General features: G+C 44.0%; 1 protein-coding gene across 2 annotated transcripts in view; it reads right to left on the reverse strand.

Moving 5' to 3' along the window:
• Nucleotides 1-1,175: 1,175 nt before the first annotated feature.
• Nucleotides 1,176-18,942, reverse strand: part of pkp3b (plakophilin 3b) — a 44,559-nt gene continuing 26,792 nt past the window's right edge. The window contains exons 8-13 of one of the 2 annotated variants that reach the window (XM_061737073.1): nt 17,514-17,678; nt 15,895-16,065; nt 14,359-14,512; nt 11,425-11,620; nt 10,121-10,208; nt 1,176-1,911 (exon numbers count right to left, since the gene is read on the reverse strand). In XM_061737073.1, the coding sequence (XP_061593057.1) occupies nt 1,870-1,911; nt 10,121-10,208; nt 11,425-11,620; nt 14,359-14,512; nt 15,895-16,065; nt 17,514-17,678 (816 nt within the window). In that variant the 3' untranslated portion in view covers nt 1,176-1,869. Of the gene's footprint in view, nt 1,912-10,120; nt 10,209-11,424; nt 11,621-14,358; nt 14,513-15,894; nt 16,069-17,513; nt 17,679-18,942 lie in introns of both variants that reach the window. The other variant, XM_061737064.1, reaches the window with a different exon arrangement.

Here is an 18,942-nt window from a genome sequence, read left to right on the forward strand (position 1 = left end):
AGCAGCGTGAGGCGGGGTCAGCGCCGCGGGGCTCCATCTGCTCTGGGAGTCCTGCAGATAAACTCAGATAAACTCTGGGGTCTGGAGGGGACAGAGCTCTCACTTCCTGTCCACACCAGCCCACCTCCCATCTGTCACGCAGGATTACCCAGAAAACTGACGCACAGGTTTTAAAAGGTCCCACAAACGTGGGCTGGGATCAGAAATCATTGTTGTAGAAACGTTTTGTTCGATTAGCAACTTTTTCCAAAGCTGATGTTTCAAGTGCACCTCTCTTCTTTAAATTGCAATTATTGACTATCCATGACATCAACATTCTCCAAATCTGTACATTTGTCTTTAAAGTGAATCATAAGACTGATGATTTACCCCATGGTTTTAGATATTATTTTGTAAATAACTTTCAAGTTCATAGTTATTCAACCCGACAGGTTAAGAAACTTCATCTCCCGTTGTATAAAACATCCCGTGGTCAGTTTTCTATTAAATACCGTGCAGTTACCATGTGGAACAATTATGTACATTTAAAGGAGCATGAGGCAGGATTGAGGCAGGATTTATGAAAAAAATTCGTATACATTTTAAGTTTTCTAGTAATAATGTCAGATGAAGCGTTCCAAACCAAAAATAATGAGCCCTCTACCGTATCTCTCCGTTGCCTTGAACAGGCTGTGTGCTGCAAAATGTGCTGCAATTCAGTCCCGAATTTCCCGCGCTGGGCTGCGGATGTGACGTCACATGACGCTGCATGTGCGTTCTCCCCGTTCTCCCGTGCCGGCTTCACTGTTGGCTACAGTACCCCCGACGGCCGTCGTGGTGAAGGGTGGCGCTAGAGTCTCATTTCTTAAAAGGAGCCTCATGCTCCTTTAATTGATTTATCTTTGTCACTGTCCATGTACAAAAAGAAACTTAAGAATGCTCTCTAATACATTTGATTTAGAATAATAGGACCCTCTATTTTTTTTTTCACTTTTTCCTTTACAGGAAATGTTTGTGCTTCTAACCACTCCTCACACATATTTCTTGTTTTTTTTTTGTGATTTTTTTTTTTTATATCCTGTGCAAAGGTGTTTCTAGTGATTGTTTATCTGTCCCGAGGCGTCCAGGCCGAGTGTTCTCCAGGTGAAGCACGAGAGCTCTCATATGACTGCAAACAAAACCAGGTAGACACATGATTTGGTGACAAAACTATGTTTTTATTATCTATTACAAAGACATAAAGGTGGATCCTGCAGCTGACAGACGTCTCTGAAGGTAGTTAGTGCATATTCTCAACAGGAAGTGTTAATGGGGCTGAAGCTGGAGCAGCGTCGCCACGGCGACAGGCGTCTACACTAACTACAGTTTGCTTCTTCTAAGCTGATTTCAAACATTCCCAGTCGCATCAGTTCTCCGAGGCACTTCTGTAATTCCGGTTATTTCCATGCTGGTGTCTTCTGTGGGTGAATGGCTCCATTGTGGAGACGCTGCGGACCAGGGGGCTAAACCCCCCCAACATTCAGCTTTCAGCTCCGGTTAACGCTTGATGTTTCACATAATTCCTCAGGGGCGGAGAAAAGGAGATTCCAGGTGAAAGGGAGGAGCAGCCAGAGTCCTCTCTGAGTTTGTACAACGGTGAGTAGCAGGCCGGCTGTTAGGAAGGCACTCTTACGCAGCAGAAGGACTAGGAAGGTCAGCATTGGCACGGCTCGGCAGCACCCGTCTACACATCAGCATCAGTCTACATTAATGTCAAAATCAACCACAGACAAATCAAAGTGTTACACACGAGTTAACCACAAACACGGCCTGCGTCATCGGCTCCACGGCATCATTCTTTTCCATCTGGTGTACTGAAGGCCGACGGCGAGGGGGTGGGGACGCCGCGGCCTAGAAGGACGGGTCTGCAAAGTCTTTTCGGGTGAATCCTCTCTGAAAAACACAAGACACGAGATGTGAGAACAGCCGACCTTCAGCCTCTTGCTGCACACACGTGTCCACGCAGCCGCGCTGGAGTCCAGTCCAAGTCAGGAGTTTACTTTGGTCACATTTGTACAGAAGCCTATTGCATTACCTTGAGAAAAAAAATAATCTATTCTGTTTTTCTGAATTAACGAGTTAATTATCTCAGAGTTCTGAGAAAAGTTTAAATGGAAAAAACATAATTCTGCTTTGTTTTTCTGAATTAACGAGTAAATTATCTCAGAATTCCGAGAAAGGTTTTAATAAAAAAAAGAAAATCTGCTCTGTTTTTCTAAATTAACGAGATACCTCACAACTTGCAAGAAGCTGTCATTCACTTGAGAGCTGGATTTCATGGAAGCAAACATGTTCCTGTCCAGTTTAATCCAGTTTAATTTTGCTTTTGGTTTGAAACATTGGGAGATACTCTAGTTATATAGATGGTATTGATGTAAGTTTGTCGACTTTGCAAAGGCACCTCAGGACTTTGCGGTTGTTCAGACGGAAAGCGTTTTTTTTTTTTCATGAACACTTTTCTCGGATTCTGAGATCCTTGTTAATTCAGAAAAACAAAGCAGATTTTTTTTTCTCAAGTGAATGCAATATGCTTCCGTAAATTTGCCCAGGTGACCACTATTTTCTTTTTTTTTGTGATCAAGTGTTTTTTATTATTTTGTATTTTGATGCATACAATTAAATCGAAAAATTATGCACGCAATTGTACAGCAAAAACCTTTAAATCACCCGTCGCCCCACCCACCCTGTAGCGATCCAACAAGACAACAATGACACAACAACAGGACAAAACAAGCAAGACAAGAAAGACAAAAAAAAGAAGAAAAAAATAGACGAATGTTCAGTCAATATTCAGTTCTTTCAGTTTTTCAATGGCATGTGTCCATATTTTTAATGTCCCGCACCATGAATTCTTGCCACTGAAAGTTCCATATGTCCATAAACAGATGAAACCTTTTCAATCTGTTGGTAGATTGTGTGGTGATTTCCATCGAAGAGCAAGCATTTTTTCTGCCTACATGACCACTATTTTCTTTTTTTTAAAAAATATTTTTATCCCGGTTTTTTCCCATTTTTACCACCCCGTGCTCCTACCTAAGTGACAGTCCTGGACATTGCCATCCTCTACCAACCCCGGGAGGGCCCTGCACTGAGCTCAGGTCTCCTCCTTAACCTGAGGAGTGAGCAGGCCGCATCTTTTCACCAGACAGGGTGGGGCTTCTCCGGCCGGACGTAGCGCGTGGAAGGATCACGTTATTCTGGCCGGATCCTCCCCACCCCATCTGGCGCCCCGGTTGGCCAGAGATGGCATGTGTAGCCCAGGACTGTGTGCATGTTTTTGTGAGGGTAGCTCACATTAACTACCAAGGGAACACGGGGAGAACATGCAAACTCCAAACAGAAAGATCCTTTCGCCAACCCCACCCATGGTGTGGTGCTGAAGTCATGGGGGAACTAACACGCACTTCAGCGCCCACAGCGTCCCCGGCGGGAATCGAACCCAGGACCTTCTAGCTGTGAGACGGCTGCACTACCTGCTGTACCACCGTGCCCCCTGTGACCACTATTTTCTGATAATATTACATAAACAAACCTGTTCCTTTGGGCCCTGCAGCTCGTCATGCAGTCTACGTTTGCACTGCTCCCCGTGCAGCCCCCCCATCACTGCTGGGGGGCGTGTTTCATAACTGTCAATAAGACAGATGACAGCCGTCGCAGAGAATTAATCATAAAGAACAAACTAAACCGACTTGAATAGCGGAGCGGCGTTTTAGCGGCGGAGGGAGCTGCAGACTTGAGATTTGGATGTGAAATCTGCAGTATTTCTTCTATCTTTCAGGTAAGATTTTAAAATTGTATATATATACATATATAATATATATATATATATATATATATATATATATATATATATATATATATATATATATATATATACATATATATGTTAATAAGAGCTGTCATTTGCCTATTTACTGCACAGAGAGCAGAAATAACTGAGTCAATTCCCCTGTCTTGTTTGACCTGACTTGGCCAATAAACATGATTCTGATTCTGATTCTGAGGTAATCATCCATCGTGCTTGTCTCTGGTTTAAATCTTGCCGTGTTTGAGTAGATTCAGTGTTTCCCATGAGGAGTTCAGTGAGGCCTGCACAAGGTAAAGGATGAAGACCGCCATCTAAGCTCAGGGGGTTCCTTTATCGAGCATATTTATTCCAATTATGTTTTAACGTTGTTTGTATACGGTGTTGTATATGTTGCTTTAATTTCCTCAAGTTAAGTAATCCGGCTAAAATATCCAAACAAACAAACAGTCAAATATCCAAGCAGTCGTGCATTTAGAACGTTTCAGGTGTCCTGACAGCAGCTTTGGAGAAAAGTCACATCGGAGTTGAGTCAAATCCTTCTACGCATCCGTCCGCTTCTCAAACAGAAGAACGGTTTATGTTTTCTCTATAAAAGGAACAAGCAAACATCACTCTTCAGTTCCTGCACACGACCCACGTCTGGCAGGAACTCCGCACCCTTCACACGTGAATGTTGAACTTCATGTTAATAATATGCTAAAAAGGACCGGCCTCTGGTTTAGAGTGTGGACGCACAAGTCTCAGTCAAGTCCTTGAAGCTGAGGCTGGAGTTGGAGCTAAGTCCCAGTCCTGGACTTGAGCACCACAAACCTGCATTATAGTTGTTACTCAGGTCGTTTTATGCTTTGATCAGGTAAAAATAAAAATAAAAAACTGCATCTTTTGGCCAGAAAGGTGGTAAACCCTAATTGAGAAAGCACTGGGAATTTATGGAAAATACAAAAAATGTTAAAAAGTGCAGCAATTCTTACATTTTATTGTATTTTTTTGTAATGCAGAAAATATATTTCATGGTTTCCCTCATCAGCCTCACCTCATATGTTAACAAGTATTATTTTTGGCATTTTAGGGCCGCTACACATCCCAAATAAAGTTTACTGCTATGAAGGAAGTTAAAGATTTGATGCAAAAGAGGATCTGCCCTTCGTCACATATTCCTGAGAGAGTCACCACAGATAAAAAAGACAAATTGTGTTCCACTAATAGAGATCTGAAAGAATGTGCATGCTTTTCCTCCTGCAGGGTATAATATTAAACAATTCAGGGAACCTGGAGGAGTTTTTAGTGCAGAAAGGGGAAAGGAGCCAGGAAATGATGCTATACTGGGGTTTCCTATTCCTCAGATGACACTGCACAATTAATAGAGAGTAGTAGTATAGAGAATACTTGACTGTACAAAAAACAAGTCTTAGTTAACCTCGTCTGGAGCGGCGAGGCCTCCGGGCTCGGAGGAGGGGTTTCCTGGCCGCATCGCTGACCTTTATTTGGAGGATATAATCATCCTGTGCTCCATGTACAAAAACAGCGCCTCCAGAAATAAGCCTTATATTCCTAAATCTAGTCAAAATGATCATTTTTTTATGCAAAAAAAAATCTCTGTCAATGGGGGAAGACACATTTCCTTCCTAAAACTAGCAAAATGGTCTGAAATAGTCCTCTAACTTCCTTAAAAAGGTGTTTTTTATACTTTCTCAGAAGTGAGTTGCCATAGCAACCATAATATCGACGGATGACCCTGAGAGTACGGTGCTGGACCGGTCCCGACCCGGGAGAGAAATGCAGTGACGACCACATTCTGACATGTTTACTGGAAGAATGGGACAAAATAACAATAAATCACTTCATCGCTTTGTGTCTTCAAGGTCTCAGGGATTTCTGAGTTCTGTGAGAGGAGAAACAAAGTTATAAAAATGTTATCGCCCCATTTCTTTGTCTTTTGGAAGGACCGAAGCGCCACGACGAATTTGTGTTAATGAAGACGATGAGAAAATGTGAAATATGAAGAATCCCACACGCGCACCACGCTGACACCAGCGTTCCCCTGGCAGGGCAGATCACCAGCGTCTTTGTTCAGAGGGAAACCAGAGAAACGCTGGTGGGGGTGGAGGAGGAGAGAGAGGAGAAGAAAAACAGTCAACAATGACGTGTCAGGTTTTACTTGGCAGTGTTTGTGTAACTGGTGTGGTGGGGGATTCTACAGCCCAACCAGAACCAGCAGAACCGGCCAAGTCCACCTAACCAGCACTGTTGTGCAAGTTCATACTTCTCATGAACTAGTTCAAAGTTCAGTTCACATAGTTTAAAAATGAACAGTTCACTTCATAGTTCACCATTTTCATTTTGAACTAGTTCAAATTCAGTTCATTTCAATATTTTTAGGTGAGAAGTACGAATGAAACGCCCCCCTATCCTAAAACTGTTGTAGTGGTCTCCAACCCTGGTCCTCAGGACTCCTGTCCTGCATGTTTTAGATGTTTCCTGCTTCAGCACCCTGATAAAAATGACCATCATTAACAGACTTGTGCAGACCTGGATGACAAGCTGATGACGACCATTAATCAGAATCAGGTGTGATGATGCAAGGAAACATGTAAAACATGCAGGACAGGGGAGGACCAGGGTTGGAGACCCTGCTGTAAACTATCATGTATTGTCCTAGTGGCTTTTCAACTTTAGTTGAAATGTAGTCCATTATCAGTGTTTCTCCCTGTTGCAGCTAAATCCTCCCCCTGAAGGAGCAGCAGTGACTGGGGTCGTTTGGGGCGTTTGGGTCTTCTTGGTCTTTCCTGATGACTTTTTTTTGGTTGTCAAGGACTTGCAGATATTTATCACACTGGACAGATGCTTTAACTCCACATGATGTTTCAAATTTAGCAGGCAGACGGACGAGGCAGACTTTCAGAGTTGTTTTCTCAGCGCAGATGGACATAATTTGCTTAGAAAGGTTAGATTTTTACCGTCGGACTCTTTGGGAGACAATGTGTAAAATTCCTGCAGATAATGATAAGGATCATCATCTGACGGCTCGCTGACGCTGCGTCTGCAACGTCTCTCTCTTCACTGGTCATGTAAAGATGCACCGGGCTCAGGCCGCCGTTGCTATGGAGCTGGTGCCCGTTGTTATGCTAGTGTGCACTGCATTGTGGGTAATGTAGTGTGAAGTCGTCGTCTCGTCGAGCATTTTAAATGTGTGCGCCGCCCGCTGGTGAAATGAGAAGGAGGATTATTCCGTAATAATTGGACCTAAACAGTGAAGCTGAAACTCACATAATCCGAATTCCAGTTCGTGATTTGCAGAAATAACAAGTTCACGTTCTAGTTCTTTATTTGCAAATACGTTGCAGTTCAGTTCAACGTTCTCACAGAAATGAACGTGTTCAATGAACGCGTTCATTTGAACGTGTTCATGCACAACACTGCTAACCAGAGACTAGGGGTGTAACGATACACTAATCTCACGATACGGTACGTTACACGATATTGAGGGGGGAAGGTGACAACCACTGTGTGAATGTGTGAATGTGTGCGTGTGTGGGTGAACGTCTACAGTGTAAAGCGCTTTGGGGCTGTAGGAGTACAGCTGGAAAGCGCTATATAAGTGTAAGCCATTTACCATTGAGGTCACGATAACGATACGATATTAAAACCTTGAATGAGGAACATATGACTGGAAAAAGTTTGCCCTATTATTACAGTTTGTAATGCTTTATAACTGTTTAAGTTTTAAAGAGAAAGCCAGGCCAACCATTTTCCACAAACTGAACTAAAAGTAAATGTCAGGTTTGCATTATGCATCTTCAGTTTCATACAAGTACAAATATTTAGCCACAAACTGAATAGTTTCTCTCATGTATGGTTTGACTTTTTTCTTTTCCAGAAATTTAACAACTAAAATTAAATAAATAAACTATGAAAAGTCCCAAACTCAGAATGCAACATGACTATTGATCTTGTGCCAGAGCTAAGAGCTTCACCTGCTCCAGCCTGAGGCCGTAAGTTGAACCCCGGTATCGTTTCATCCTCCCACCTTTGGGGACGACACAATCTTTACATCAGAAAAAAGATTGATTCATGCTCACCTTAGAAGTCAAAGTTCGGAGCGCAAAACCCCCAAGAGTCCCATGATGGGGACCACAAAACGGTACTAGTTTCTTCTGAGCGGAGTAAGATTTTGGTCCGCGGGTCGAGGCGCGGTCGGCACGTGATGCGCGTTACTAGTAAACATAATATATTAATATTAATAACCCAAAATCGCGCTACAGCTTGTCACCTCCACGACACGTATCGTGACGTTTTTGTATCGATATATAGTTCCTCCCCAACCAGAGCCCAGCAGAACTGTAGCTCGCCGTCGTCCTGCCTCCCACTTCCAGTTTCATTATTCACTGCAGAGTCCGAATCCACACACCAGCGGTCATGAGACCGGAAATGCTTTCAGTTTGCTCTTTTTGCAAACTGCAGCCAATTAAACTGGAGTTTCGTAACTCTAGAGTTTAATAAGTCAGTGATCTGACTGAGCTGCTCTGAAGCTGCAGCAGGATCCATGTATCACACTAGAGGAGCCTGTCTGGAGGCTAAACCCGCTCCGGTCCGGGACAGCAGCGTGAGGGGGGGATAAAGACGGCCGAGGGGATGCACAGGTCACGCTGGATGAAAAGCAGATGCTGCAGATCTGGAGCAGGAAACCATCTGCTGGAAACACGCGTCTCACTACAAACATGTACAAAGGTCAAATACAAAGATGATCGGTGCACGTTCTCACCCATGATTTAAGATCAACTTCAACTCGTAGACAGTTTTACTTTTGGTTCAGTAGTTTATAAGAAATCTGCACTACTTCTAAAGAGTAATGACACGTGTCTGTTTGATGCAACAGTAAAACAATGGAGAAGAAGACCCTCAGTGAATAACAAACCCAGCTCTGACGGGTTCCTGACTGCAGGCACTCGTTTCTTTAAAAGCAGCAGTCATCAATGTCTAAAATGTATTGCTGTTCCTTTTATGTAGACTTGACGATACCAGCATTGAATAAAGAGAGTAAATAACAAGATGAGGAATTTCAATTCTATGTAGGCCTGTTATACTGTAGGCCTATATATGAACTAATGAATCTGTTCAGGTCAAATGTCAAAACTGTGCGCAAAACTAATGGCACTTTTCCACTAGCACCTGCTAGCACCTACTCGGCTCTACTCATCTCAACTCGGCCAAGTTTCTTTTCCATAACAATTCAGCACCTGCAGCAGAAGTAGGAGGTTGGAGAAGCTGCTGTGACGTATTTGATTGTGTGATCTAAATGAAGAAGACAACAACACTAAAGATGTAGAACCTGGAGGAGATGATAGATGTGCTGCTGGGTCTGTGACTTGTGTTTGATATCAAGTTAAAAAATTAGAGTAAGAGAAAGCTGTGAGGCTTTTACTTTCTTTTTTAGTTTGTCTCTGCGCTGCTGAAAAGTCAGCTGGAGCCGTGAGCAGCTATGAAGAGACAGAGTTCCTGGTAGATCTGGTCGTTCCTTATCTCCGTCTAGATCCCTTTTTAATTCTCTCCTCAGCACCAGGTTTATGAACATCTGACCCTCAGAGTTGGATCATGAAACAGACTTCTGCTGCCATTGCCTCGAATAAAATGAACAAGAAGCCGTCAGAGTCTATTTCTCTGATTTCCTCCTCCTGACTCAGATGTCTGACTCCAACCCCCCGACCAATCGGTGGCCTGTAGTGTGATGATGTCAGATACAGCCGACTCAGCAGCTTAGAACCTCGGCAGAATAGATACAGAAAAGTATCTACTCAGCACATTAGACCCCTAGTGGGAAAGAACCAAACCGAGCCGAGCTGAGCCAAGTCGAGTATGTACTAGTGGAAAAGAGCCATAAGCTCCGCCTCTCTCACTCATTGCATGGACATGCTCGCGAGCGCAGCTACGATGGAGAGCTAAGTGCAGTTTTTTAGCCCCAAAACGTACATTTTCACATTTTCATAGTGACTTTTTTCCATTTTATACAAAAAGTGTTTTAATTGAGTGAAAAGGGGATTTGATTTGAAGATTTTAATGAGTGTTTCTTACTATAATAGATTTGATAATGATTGTGAGGAAATGTTGAGTGAAGTGAAAGTGAAGCAGCCCTTCCTGTTGTTCAGTATCCTCAGTTTCAAGAAGGTCAGTGACCCTCATCTACATGATTCTTAAACAACAAATACTGAAAATTAAGATTCAGCAAATAAAAGGTAAGTTAACAAGTTATGAAGTCATTTCTAAACTTTTTTCCTCAGTTTGAAAGTGAAATCTCACCAGTTTGTAGTCCCGGTGCAGCTTGCTGTACTGGAACATGTTGCAGAGGACAGTAGACGCGGCTCTGGCGGCCTTCAGACTCCCGGCGCTGCAACACACACCCACACACAGTTAGAGGTGGAAAAAAAGAAGACGAGGGGCGCTAACAAGGAGGAAATACCAGAGCAGACAGAACGGACAAAGTCACTGATAAACCCTCAAAATGAGGAAAGTTTCTAGTTTTTTCGCGAGGCCAATGACCGTGGGAGTTTTAACAACTCATCAATTTAAAACAGACATCACTGGGAGGTCACAGCTTTGCTATAGCCAGAATATTGAAGATCTTAAAAAGATCAACCACTTTAAAAGACCCATATTATGCAATTTTGATCCCTAGTCCTATCAATCAAGCAGAGAAGCCAAGTCAGTGTCCAACCCTTGGAGCGCTGCAGGAGCATGTGGGAGCTTTACCCGGGATTCACAGCAAAAGCGTCATTCATTTTCTATGAAAGCGCGCTGCGGGAGGCGTCGGAGGCCACAGAGGCGTTGGAGGCATCCAGAGCGTCAATTTGAAGTTGAAAAATCTCAACTTTATGCAAATGAGCAGCGGCGACGCCGGGGCAGCGTCCAATCACAGACCGGGATTCCTGAAGCAAGAACCCTCAATGCAGATTGTACTTTCATGTACACACAAACGTACACTCATTCACATGCGTACATGAGCATAGCTGTGCACTAACACACTTATTTTATCAGGAATTAATATATTTCATCCAGCAAACTGACATTTTTGCTGATTTAACTGCCATTTTTACCTGAACTGCTCATGTGAAACACGTAACTGATGGTTGAGGAGCTGGATGGTCCCAACGATTTTATTTGCTACATTGATCCAACGCAAAATAATAAAAAAAAACGTGCTTATTAATCACAAAACACAGTTTAAAAAATATGACCAAATCCGCTCTGACCCGGTGTGTCAGTGTTCACCGCAGACAGACTGCAGCTTCACCGGGACCAACGATGATGGTTGATGTTGATCCAGGACCAACCTGGTCAAGGAGCATCAAACTCACTCTTATCTATGCAGAAATAACGCTGAAATATAATGAAGGCTTCCCAAAGTGTGATCCATGGTGAAATAGGAAACTGAAGATGTGCAACTATATATAGATATATGTAAACTATGCACTTTGTTCCCTCCAGACGTCCTGAGCCTCCACAGGTGATTTCTGACGCTTTCGGTGTGACTCTAGGGTTAGGAGGACCTTTGCTCCGCTGGAACAGCTGGATCTGGGAAGGGCCGGAGCAGCAGCCGGTTTTACCTGGTATCGTGGGAGTTCTTGATGCCCACCAGCTTTGGCAGGCCGTTGTAGTGGGCGACGTCGCGGGCCGCCGCCGAGCTGCAGGTCACCAGGTGGTTGAGGGCTCCGCAGATGTTGACCACCACCTCGGTGGACGGGGTGGTCTGAAGGCCGTCGCTGGGCAGCTTGGACACCAGGATGCTCACCGTGGTCTTAGCTGCTGGGACAAAGAGGAGGGATTAACGTGGCATACTCCATTACTGATCATCAACTTCCTCAAAGCACAAAACCCCAAATATTCATTCATATTTCATCATCACGCCAAACCACAATGATGATTAATGGCATCACCGACATGCAACATTTGAACAAGACTGAATAATCTCCGTTTCACCAATTTCCTCCTCCTGTATCTAAAAACCTGTTAATGTTTAAATTCTGGAGGCAAGTTTTATCAGATCATTGAGAGAAGATGGAGCTTTGTCTCTTGTACTGTAACAAGGTTAAACGTTGGGTAGGAGATGTTTTACTATATTACCTCCAATTTTCTTAACAGCGATAGCAATTAATTCAAACACTCTTTTCTTCAGTGAGCGGGTGTTAGACGGCTCTAAAACACAATTTAGTTTCTTATAATTTAAAGCTGAATATCTTATAAATGACTTACATGATTTAATCTGATTCAGTCTCCGGTTTTCAAACCTTTAGGTTTTCCATTTCCCTTCCAAAGAGAGTGACCTACCACACAAACGTAGCTCTCTCAGCCCCACACAGCCGTCTGCTGAGCTCTGCCCTCCCTTCCCTCACTATCAGTTAATGAGGCTGCAGAAACTCTGCTCCAAACTCGCCTCCTCTCTGGATAAACTCTGTCCTGGTGTCCAAACCAGCTGGACAGAAACCTCCCAGTCCATGATTCAGAGAAGTTCTGAGGAACCACAGAGCTGGACTCAGGGCAGCTGGGAGAAAGTGGCACAAATCCAGCACACTGACTTGTCTGAGTACCAACAAAACTGTCATTTTTCACATCCAGCTTAAAGGCTATCAAGATAGACTTCTACCAGAACAACATCCAAAATGCTCCTAATACCTGACAACTGTTCATGGCGTTTAATTCTCTTCTCTCTCCACCACCTGCTCAACCTCCCACTGGGTTTTCTGCAGAAACGTTTGCTTCCTTCTTTACTGAAAAGGTTGCTACTATCAATGTTACTATTAATGGTGCCTCTCTCTGCTCCTTCTGGTCTCTAAATGAGAATGAAGTCTCTAAACTTGTGACCTGTCCTCATGATCCTGATGATGATCCTGTCCCTACAGACATCCTGCAGAACATTTTACCTACCGTCAACCCCTGCAATAACCACATTATCAACTCCTCTCTTACATATGGCGTCTTTCCCTCTGCCTTCAAACCAGCTCGGGTCACCCCACTGCTGAAGAAACCCACACTGTACTGATGTATTGCATTATGGGATACAGTATGAGAGGTACACTCTGGAAGTGTTACTGCAAGAAGCACACTGATCTCTCTGATCTTTCCCATTTTAGATGTTTTCAGTTGCTCAAACTGAAAGTCTTTCTGACACTCAGTGGGGGAAATTTGCTGTGAAGTTGCATCTGTGACATCATGTGCATTCCCTCTATACTGAGTCTGCACTTGCTCAAATCCTGGACACTTCATTCTGGCCAAATCGGTTCATACTCGTAGTGAAGTACGTAGCGTTTAAAAACGGGCCGAGCCTTAGTCAGGTGCATGGCCATGATTGTAATTACGTCCATAATGTTCCCTGTGAAGGTGTGGAGGAGCATCCCAGCTGTGGATTACAGGAGAAGATCCTCCTTCCTGCTGTTGGTATCGTGGGTCGTTGGTACAGGTTTACCAGGCTCTCAGTGTTAGTTTAACTTACGATAACCTAATCTATCAACTGTAACTTTTCTAATTTCGACCGAATACGCCGCTGAGTCTCCCAGCGAGGGTCCGTGGTTCGATCCCCACCCTCCCTCATGTCCACTGTCCCCCTGATGTGGCTCTGCAACCAGATCTGCTTCTGGTGTTCACTTTCCTCTTCCTCTACCAGGAACCAACGCACTGAAGAGGCTACCATGTTTAGAGCAGTAACATATTGGAATAAACTTCCACCACATTTAACCATGATACACAATAAAGCTAGATTCAAAAATACATTAAGAAAAGCAGTACTTAGCAAGGAAGTCAGTTTTAGGTAGTTGGTTTATTCTGTAATTCTTGGTTTATTCTGAAATTTGAGTGTGTAAAATGGAATATGTTTTGTTGTTTGGTTCTGGTTCTGGCTGGTTTCAACAATTTAAGGGTTGAATTCCATCACATCTCAGATCATTTTTGTTTAGATTTAGTTATGTTTTAACTGTAAGGATTGTATTTTATTGTTTATGTGTACAATGTTGGACCCCAGGAAGAATAGTCTTCACTGCAGTGAGGATTAATGGGGATCCGTAATAAATAAATAAATAAATAAATGATCACATGTATTGTTTCAACTCAAACTGTGACCTCCACAAATGTACACGCCTGTCTTCTAACGTAGCGGCAGGATTCTGGAGGACTAGAACCATGAGATCAGCACCAGAATGTGCAGGGCAGATGTTGGCAGGACGGGTTCAGATGTTCAAATACAGTCTGTATATTGTTGTAATTACACCATAAAGCTCTTTGTAGAACTTAGAGACATGAATCAGTGATATTAAAACCTTTACAACTCATGTGTTCTGTCTGTTCATGGTGTCCCCTACTAAACTGGACCATGACAACCACACGGTGCAGGTTTTATGTGGGTCCATCAGAACAGACAGAACACCAGTCTGACTGGGAAGAGGAAGAGGAAGAGGAAGAGGAAGAGGAAGAGGAAGAGGAAGAGGAAGAGGAAGAGGAAGAGGAAGAGGAAGAGGAAGAGGAAGAGGAAGAGGAGCTTCTCTACCCACCCATGAGCTGCTTGTCGGTGGCGTGGTGGGCCAGGTTCCTGAGCAGGCCGCTCAGAGGCTTCATCTGCATGTCGGTGCAGGTGTCAAACAGGTCCAGCAGGATGGGCAGCATCCTCTCCTTCTCCGTCACGACGCCACACAGCACCGAGGCCCACTGGCAGGAGAGGTGAGATCTGAGTCTGTTACCCCCCGTCAACTACGTGCTGCTGTTCTGGTTAGTGATGCACCCAATGTTCGGTAACCGAAAATAGCAAAAAAAACACTTTCGGTGTTCGGTGGAATAAGTGGGGAAAAAAACGAACAATTAATAACGGCGTGTTTAGATGACGCAATCAATCAGCGAACAGCGTGAAGTGAGGGGGGAGCAGTGGTAAATGCAGTATTTCAAAGTAGCTGAGAAGGATAAAAGAATGGCTTTTTGAAGCTGGATTTGTGAAACCACTTGGTGATGGAGACGGTCACGGGATGCAGGGGAGATAGGGGAGCTTTTTTTTGTTTTAAGGCCTATGTTACAATTTTTCAGCAATCAGTTATGTAAACTAAAAGATGGCCCAAAAATGTATTAAATTAGCTAAATTATTTATTTTAAGTTATGGCGCTTTTGCATTAGTACCACCTTAGCTCGGTTCTACCCGTTTTGCGCTTTTGCACTAGGGCTGAGACGGGTAAAGCCGCTCCAAGTCGATACTTTTTTCTGTAACCATTTCAGTGAGGTTCTGAAAGCGGGCTGAGCAGGGACTTTTTCTGACGTCACCACCTCCTCGCCACCGATTGGTCGGGGGGCGGGGCCGGCAGACGTTTGAATCAGGAAGCGGGAGTCAGCGCGAGGGGACTCGCGGCTCGCAGCGATTTTATTATAAAGCGCAAAACGTCTGTTTGGTGATCCAACTCTGAGGTGCAGATGTTCATAAACCTGGTGGCTGTCGAGAAAAAATTTAAAAAGCGATGTAGACGGGCTGTTTTTTCTCAGCCGCTCGCGGCTCCAGCTGATTTCTCATCAGCGCCGACATGAACAAAGCGGTTGCGCAATCGAGTACGTCACAGCAGCTTCACCTGCCCACTTCTCCCCTGGCTGTGGAAAAACACACGTGTGGAACCGTGCCGTACCACGCCGAGCCGAGCCGGGCTCAGCCGATACTAGTGCAAAAGTGGCTTTATTGTGCTTTGTTGGTATAATGTCTGCTGGAATATTAAAAAAATGCTGGGAAATTAAAAATATTCGGTAGGTCATGTTCAATAAATATTTCTACCTTGTAATTTTGTAAAATATTTTTTTCTTTGAAAAGCATGCCTACAGCACATTTATTTGATTCATGCAATGGTGAAAAAATTGTCAAAATAAATTAAAACTGCGAAGAACCATGTTCGGTATGTTATTCGGCCAAATGTTTATTATTATTTTCGGTTTCGGTTTCAGCCACAAATTTAGATTTTGGTGCATCACTACTTCTGTTTATGTTCACAAGTCAACTTCAGAAATCCAACAACTCTAGAGCAGTGAAAACAGGAGAGCACAGCAATGATCCGTCTTCCTACCCTGCCCTCTCCCGCGGTGATGTTCTGCAGCGCTCCCACCGCCGCCTCCCGGCTCATGGAGCTGCTGCTGCTGCTCTGGAGCACCAGCTTGTACAGAGACACCACCTTCGGGTGCCACAGCCACTCAGCACCCTTGGGCTGGGAAAGGGTGGGCACGTTCTGGTACCGCTGCTGCTGCGGAGGACGGGGAGTAGAGAGAGAGAGAGAGGCCGTTACAGGGGGGGCTACTAGAGCCCTGCGCGGGACTGTTTTCCTCATCCGCACAATTATAGAGATGCATTGACTTTGTGTCTTCTCCCGTCCCGCAAGAGAAAAGTCCTGGAGAAATCTATCTGATTTACTGTTAACATGATCATTGGGGATCTTGATGGATAATTGAGAGTTCATAGGCCACCTGACAGCAAGTTAGATGCAAATCCATCACTGACTACGTTTCTATGCAGTCAATAACCCTTTTTTAACCGGAATATTAGCAATAACCCGGTTTTGCACGGCCATGTAAACACCAATAACCCCTTTGAATAACCCGAATTTGCTCATATTCCGTTTTTTTTAAACCTGAATATGAGCCCTGGGTTACTCCTTTTCTAACTGAATATTGGGTCATGTAAACACCAAACAGGATTTTCCCATCAGAAGGAACAGGAATTTGTTTTCTGCACATGCTCTTTTCTCAAGGAATCTTTCTCTTTTGAGTCCAGGAAGTTCTTCTGATCACGGAGAAACACAAGACCAGGAGGAGACTAATCACTTCATAAATGTAATGAAGGATATGAACATTTCTGCATTTGTAGACGGTAGAAAGTACCGGGATAGAAGATTTACAAGAAGGTGAGCGAAAAGTTGCGCGAAGCAGCATTTGTAGGAACGCCAGACCAGATCAAGCTCCGCTGGAAGACGCTGGAAAAGGAGAACTACAGGAACAAGAAACAAAACCACTTCTACTGGGCTGTTCATTATCCACCGTGCTGCTGTTATTGTTGTTGTTTTGAATTTGGATACAGGAAGAAGAAGCGGAAATGACGGTAATTGCGTCATGATGTTCTCCGTGCGTCGCTGGTTTGATCCAGATATCCCAAATGATTAATCACCATGTATACATGCCTTTCACGCACGCATCAATTATGTGATTGAGGTTATAGCAACAAGAGTAGCTGTGAGCGGCTCAAATAATACTAATAAATAACATAAAATAGACAAAGTTAACGAATGAAACAAATTAATTTAACAAATGAATCACTCAGCCATTACATATCTGTGGAGGAAGAGAATGCTGCTGACCGACTGCTGGTTCCAATCCCTGCTTCTCTTCCAAGATGCTACAGACACTAAACACAGTTTCTCCAAATATCTGACTGGCCTTGCTTTGTCTTTGTTTAGTAAAGACCTTGTTTGAGGTTCTTTTCCACGTCATTGATTTCCATCTTGTCACTAGACTACATCCCGATCCCGCAGTGTTTTTTTTAGCCGCCCGCAGCAAAGTTCAAACCGCCCGCTCCCGCCAGATCTGAAATGCAGCCCTCTAGGTGCTACTATATGTGGTGACTCAGCCCATCAGCCTGAGCAGATAAGAGCTCCCACTCCGTCTCTAGCTCGGTCTCTGAGGCGGTTGTTCTCACCTCTGTGCTCTTCTTGCTGTGCACAGTGAAGCAGCCGATGACTTCGTTGTCTCTGGAGGAGGAGGCTCTGGACGGGCCCTCCAGGTGCAGGCGGACCGAGGGAGGAAGCTCCGCGTACAGCTGGTACGACAGGTTCCTCATCACACACAGAGAATTCTCCAAACCCTGGACATGCAGAACAACACACAGGGAGGACACGATCAGAGAGACGACACGGGGATGAGGACTCCATTACAGCAGCGCTGGAGGACCTTCAGCCGCCGGGTTCCTCTTTAATTCAGACAATTTATATCAACGCAGAAGAAAATATAAGGTTTGTTTGCAGGTAAAAAGTAGAAACTTACAACAACACCATACAGTACGGTGACAGTGACACAAGACAAACAGGAGAATAACAAAACAAAACATTGACAGACAAACGAAAAAATGCTCCAGATTGAATAAGCAATACAATAGATACATACATAGATAAATTGACCTAGGTGGAGGATGGGAAATCATGTCCTATTTAGGGCATTAATAGCTGAGGGGACATAACTACATTTATACCTTTTAGTTTTGCACAAAGGCATTTTAAACTTATGGCCAGAAGGAGATACTGGAATTGGCCGTGTAGTGGATGAGATGTACAGTATCATCTGAGATGGATCAGCTAGTCCCTGTAGCTGCCCAGTAAAGAGGAGAGAAGTTGAGTTGTGTCTCTCCAATTAGCTACTGGCCACCTCACAATCTGATTAAACAGGTTTTTATTTTTTAGGTGTAAGTTGCCAAACCAAGACACGAAGCTAAAAGAGATTATAGATTCAATAAAACATCTATAGAACATGGTGAGCAGCTTTTTATCAATATGAAAAGATGACAGCTTCCTTAAGCAGTGTAGACGTTGGTTTGCCTTTTTATAGACGGCCTCACATACAGAACTGCTCAAATGAAGTCAAATCCAGCTCCAGCTGCTTGTTGGGAGACAGGGACTGCCGAGGACAGCTGGTATCAGTGGTACAAGGTGATACGGAGCACTGCTCCGTATCACTGCTCCGTATCACTGCTCCGTATCACTGCTCCGACGCATTTGTTAATAAAGGTTTGACAGCAGCAGCATGACCTATTTAATGACACAAAGTGGAGCCCATAATTGTTCAGTAACTGAACAATTATGGGCTCCAAAGGCTCTTGTTTTCTATGAATCTTAAACCTACAGCTGGTTATTCCCGTTCAGGCCTCAGGCCTCTGCTGGAGTCTGTTAGCAGCTGGTCCTGCGTGAGACGCAGCAGCGCCCCCTGGACAGCTCAGCAGCACCATATGCAGTGACATTGTTGTTGCAGCTTTGTGAAATCAATGTCCAAGACAGTGCAAAGCAAGTAGGAGGTAAAGCTGGGTGGACTTGCAGAGAGGTTCTGGATGCTTCACAAGACCACAGACGGGCTGTGTT

The sequence above is a fragment of the Cololabis saira genome, chromosome 2 (genome assembly GCF_033807715.1).
Source record: "Cololabis saira isolate AMF1-May2022 chromosome 2, fColSai1.1, whole genome shotgun sequence".
NCBI lineage: Eukaryota > Metazoa > Chordata > Actinopteri > Beloniformes > Belonidae > Cololabis > Cololabis saira.